We start from the raw sequence: 4387 nt of genomic DNA, 5'->3' as shown, positions 1-4387 counted from the left end.
GTTTGCCTTCAGTCACCACTTTGTTTGTAGGTCTTGTTGCCTTCATTTTTGCCATACAGTGCTTGCTCACGTAGCCACCCGGTCGGTGCAGATTTTGTCACGGTCGAATGGCAGCGCGACTCCTGATACCATCACGGTACAAAATTGTGCGACAACTGCTTGTAACTTTTAGATTGCATTTGCATCCAAGGAATACTTCTGCGCAAGGCTTTTTCATTGAATTCAATCACTTTTAACTCGGCACTCGTCCATAGAGTCACTGATGGTTTCGGCCAACGCGCGCCTGACCATGCGTGCAGGCAGGGCGGCGTGAGATCGCTTCCCGCTCAGTGACGCCGGTTGCTTGTTCGTCCCGATACGTGCGACCAGTTCAGGGTGTCGGGGTGTCATCTGCTCGCTGTCAGCTGGGCTGAACTGGGGCGGGTGAGCTCCAGCAAGTGACCCTGAGCAGCAGAAGCGCTGTTGAAAATGCTATATACTGTATACATTTCAACTTTTTACACCAGCTAACCATTGAGGGAAAAAAGCCAATCTAGACTTTTAGAGTACCACCATCTTGACCTACATTGAACTACAGCATGGTTGGCCAATGTGAAAGCCACAAATCGGAAGTTTGCTTGTAAGAAGTGCAATTAAATATCATTTGAAGATACTGAAACGTTATGCACAATTTGAACAGAAAGAAAAGAAGGCTTCAATCATTCAAGTCAAGTTTATTTATATAGCCCTAAATCACAAACAAGTCTCAAAGGGCTTCACGTATACAAAATAAATAAATAAATAAATAATGGACAGTTATTCTCAAACATCCACTGATCTTAAACTCCCATTCATTTCCAACGTATTGGACGTAACAGCTCGATTGCGGCTGAATAAAAAATGGACTTTTATTAAAGCTGAAGTCCATTGTGCTAAAAACGTGAAATGCAACTGTGAGCCACGGTACACTTTTGAGACTCACTGCTAGCGGATGAGAAGCAATTCAGGCTCAATAGTGATTTTCAGTTGTGAAAGACACCCACGAATAACATTTCCGAGATGGGTTTTGTTCAGTTTCAGTCAACATTTCACAAGCAAAAGAACTCCAACTAATCGCTGTGTAGTAAGTAGTACAATTGACCTGTTTGTTTGTTTGTTTGTTTGTTTGTTTGTTTGTTTGTTTGTTTGTTTGTTAAACGAAGAAAATTAAAAACAAACAAAGACGGCAGAGAAATCAAGCAAAAAAAATCCGTTGCTTTTTTCTCTCCTTTGGTCGCTTGTGAGCGGAAGAAGCCTCCCTCGGTGTCATGACGTCATTTCCGATGGAAGGTTTAGGGCAAAAACCAAAACAAGCTAGCCTGCTAGCGCGGAATTTCTTTTGAACGCCAAAAACCAGATCAAATCCCAAAGAAACGGAAACGATGAAATAAAGGACGCGCGCGACGATTCCTTCTGCGCCATGAATTTACGGGGACTCTTTCAAGATTTTAATCCCAGGTATAATGAACGTCCGCGAATTTAGCTGAATGTCATCACACTATGTGTGAGGAATTGAACAAATATGGATCTTGTTTGGCTCCAGAGTTTAAAATGGGAAAGTGTGGGTCCCTACGGTGCTACCGTTGACTTTAAACGTCGCAACCGCTTTTAGAATCAGAATCCGCTTTATTGGCCACGTTTGCACCAAACAAGGAATTTGACTCCGGTTGATCTCAGCAGCTGTACAACATTTAAGTGACTTAATAACATTCAGGTGACTAACAACATTTGAAGGGCAAGTCACGCAATAAAGCCTACAAATAATGTGCCGATCTGTTCTTGACGAGGATTTCTTTATTAACAGCTTCGGTCGTCATTCATTAATTGCATTGACGTCCTCATATTAGCGGCGGTCCTGCCTTGAGACGCCATAGTCCAGTGGCGGTTCTTTCGGGTTGCTGGCCGTTCCTTGTATATGATCACTTTCGAGTCTGTTGAATTCAATTCAATTCTTGCTCTCGCACTCTGACAATTCGGCGTGACCCACGTGAACTTCCGTCTCTCTGTCCCACCTTAACCCTACCCCCCACACACACAGCAAGTTCCTGATCTACTCGTGCCTGCTGCTTTTCTCCGTGTTGCTGTCCTTGAGGCTGGATGGGGTTATCCAGTGGAGCTACTGGGCAGTGTTCACGCCAATATGGCTGTGGAAGCTGCTGGTCATCATCGGGGCGTCAGTGGGCACCGGAGTGTGGGCGCGCAACCCTCAGTACAGGTATGGCTGTCGGTGATCTTGGCGAAAATCCAGAGGTTGTTTTTTTATTTCATTCGAAATGTTGCGGGACTCAAGTCATGTGAGCGGGGCGCGTTTTCCCTCTCTGCCAGGGCTGAAGGTGAGACCTGCGTGGAGTTCAAGGCCATGCTGATCGCCGTGGGGCTTCACGTCCTCTTGCTCATGTTCGAGGTGTTGGTGTGCGACCGTGTGGCCAGGGGAAGCGGCAACTACTTTTGGTTGCTGGTCTTCATGCCGCTCTTCTTCGTGTCGCCCGTCTCGGTGGCGGCGTGCGTCTGGGGCTTCAGGCACGACCGCTCCCTGGAGGTGAGATGCGCCTTGCCTACTTAAGCAACCATTGGGCGGACGGGGGCAAAAGTAACCATCTCCTCTCCCCCTAGCTGGAGGTGTTCTGTTCGGTGAATATTCTCCAGTTCATCTTCATCGCTCTCAGGCTGGACAGGATCATCAACTGGCCTTGGCTGGTGAGGGCCAAGGAACATTTTGTCGAGAGCCGAAATACGACTGACTTCCCGCTGCGACAGACAGCGGTGAAGAGGCGCTTCAGAACGGCTGCGGTTTTTGCTCTTGTTTTCTTCACATCACGACCGACCCCGTTTGCAAAAAAATAAAAAAAATGCGTTCCAGACGAGCGACTTGGGTTTGGGTTAGGGAGCCGAGTGAGTCACAGGTCCGCTCTGCGTGCAGGTGGTGTGCGTGCCGCTGTGGATCCTCATGTCCTTCCTATGCCTGGTGGTCCTCTACTACATCATCTGGTCGGTGCTCTTCCTCCGCTCCATCGACATCATCGCCGAGCAGCGGCGGACTCACATCACCATGGCCGTCAGCTGGATGACCATCGTGGTTCCGCTGCTCACCTTCGAGGTGAGCGCGAGGGAGGCGAGTGGCCGGGCTGGTGGCTGACCTTTGCCGCCGCCAGGTCAGGTCGCTGACCTTTGCCGCCTTCTTCTGGCCTGGCGTAGATCCTGCTGGTGCACAAGCTGGACGGCCACAACGGCCTGAGCTACGTGTGCGTCTTCGTGCCGCTGTGGCTCTCGCTGCTCACGCTCATGGTCACCGCCTTCGGCCAGAAAGGCGCAAACCACTGTGAGTAGACTCCTAGCAATTTGTGACACGTTCTGGACCAAAGCGGGTCGAAGACAAGTGCATCCTCATCAATTATTTTGTGCATTTGCCACACACACTCCATGTGACCTCACTTTGTCTTGCTTTTGAAAAATGGCAATTATCCAACGGCGCCGCTCATTTTCTCTTCTAGGGTGGTTTGGCATCCGCAAGGACTTCTGCCATTTTTTGCTGGAGCTCCTCCCTTTCCTGAGAGAGTACGGCAACGTCTCTTACGACCTCCGGCGCGGCGGCGACGACCCCGAGGCCGCAGAGGACCCGCCCATCCCTGAGCCGCCGCCCAAGATCGCCCCTGTGTTCCGCAAAAAAACGGGCGTGGTGATCACGCAGAGTCCCGGCAAATACTTTGCGCCGCCGCCCAAACTCTGCATCGACACGCCCGACTAACGGGCGCGGACGCCGCCGCAGGTCGAGCCGGGGGTCTAGCCGCCGCTCGACGCGAACCGAGTGTGACCCTGCCGCGTCGTGTTCAGAGCAAGGCGATGAGGATTCCAGGCTCCACAATGAACGCCGCGTCGCCTCTGCGCTGGGACCAGCGGACAGACGCGAACTTTGCGACGAGGACTTTGAAAGTTGGCCCCTCCCTCGTCGTTCCCTTTGCTTGCGCTCCGGAGCCAACACTCCCGTTCTGTTTATTTCACATTCGCCGCTAGCAAAGAGAAGAAAGAGTTGATGTCAGTCAGACATCTGGCAACAAGAGGGTTTCCAAAATCTTTGATGGAAAATGCACTTAATAGTTGAGAGAGTTCCTGTCTTTTTTTTTTCTCCGAGATAGGTCCCGTCCCTTTTTTTTCCCTTCTTCCTGTTGATTGTAAATAAATGAATATGTCTCATCAGGGACCAGAGCAACCAATCAGCTTTCAGATGATCAATAGAAACGAGCATTGCTGGAGTCGTTCTTGATGGTCTGATCACTGTCAACTTGTAATGCTTTGGATGCAAATGTGGAGGACGTACGTCGACTTACGGTAACTGTGCTTGACGTCGGTCCGGCTGGCTGGCTGGCTGGCT

The 4387-nt window shown here is 50.2% G+C and overlaps 1 protein-coding gene across 1 annotated transcript; it reads left to right on the top strand.

Moving 5' to 3' along the window:
* The first annotated feature begins 1205 nt into the window (after positions 1–1205).
* On the top strand, positions 1206–4229 carry tmem185a (transmembrane protein 185A). Its single transcript, XM_088396295.1, has 7 exons — positions 1206–1476; positions 2057–2233; positions 2344–2557; positions 2632–2715; positions 2939–3115; positions 3214–3337; positions 3510–4229. The coding sequence occupies exons 1-7, from the start codon at positions 1439–1441 to the stop codon at positions 3761–3763; spliced, it is 1068 nt and encodes a 355-aa protein (XP_088252421.1). The 5' UTR covers positions 1206–1438; the 3' UTR covers positions 3764–4229.
* The last annotated feature ends 158 nt before the right edge of the window (positions 4230–4387 follow it).

This window comes from Syngnathus floridae, chromosome 1 (genome assembly GCF_059516105.1).
Source record: "Syngnathus floridae isolate MCC-2025c chromosome 1, RoL_Sflo_1.0, whole genome shotgun sequence".
NCBI lineage: Eukaryota > Metazoa > Chordata > Actinopteri > Syngnathiformes > Syngnathidae > Syngnathus > Syngnathus floridae.
This window is presented reverse-complemented; position numbering and strand designations above follow the sequence as displayed.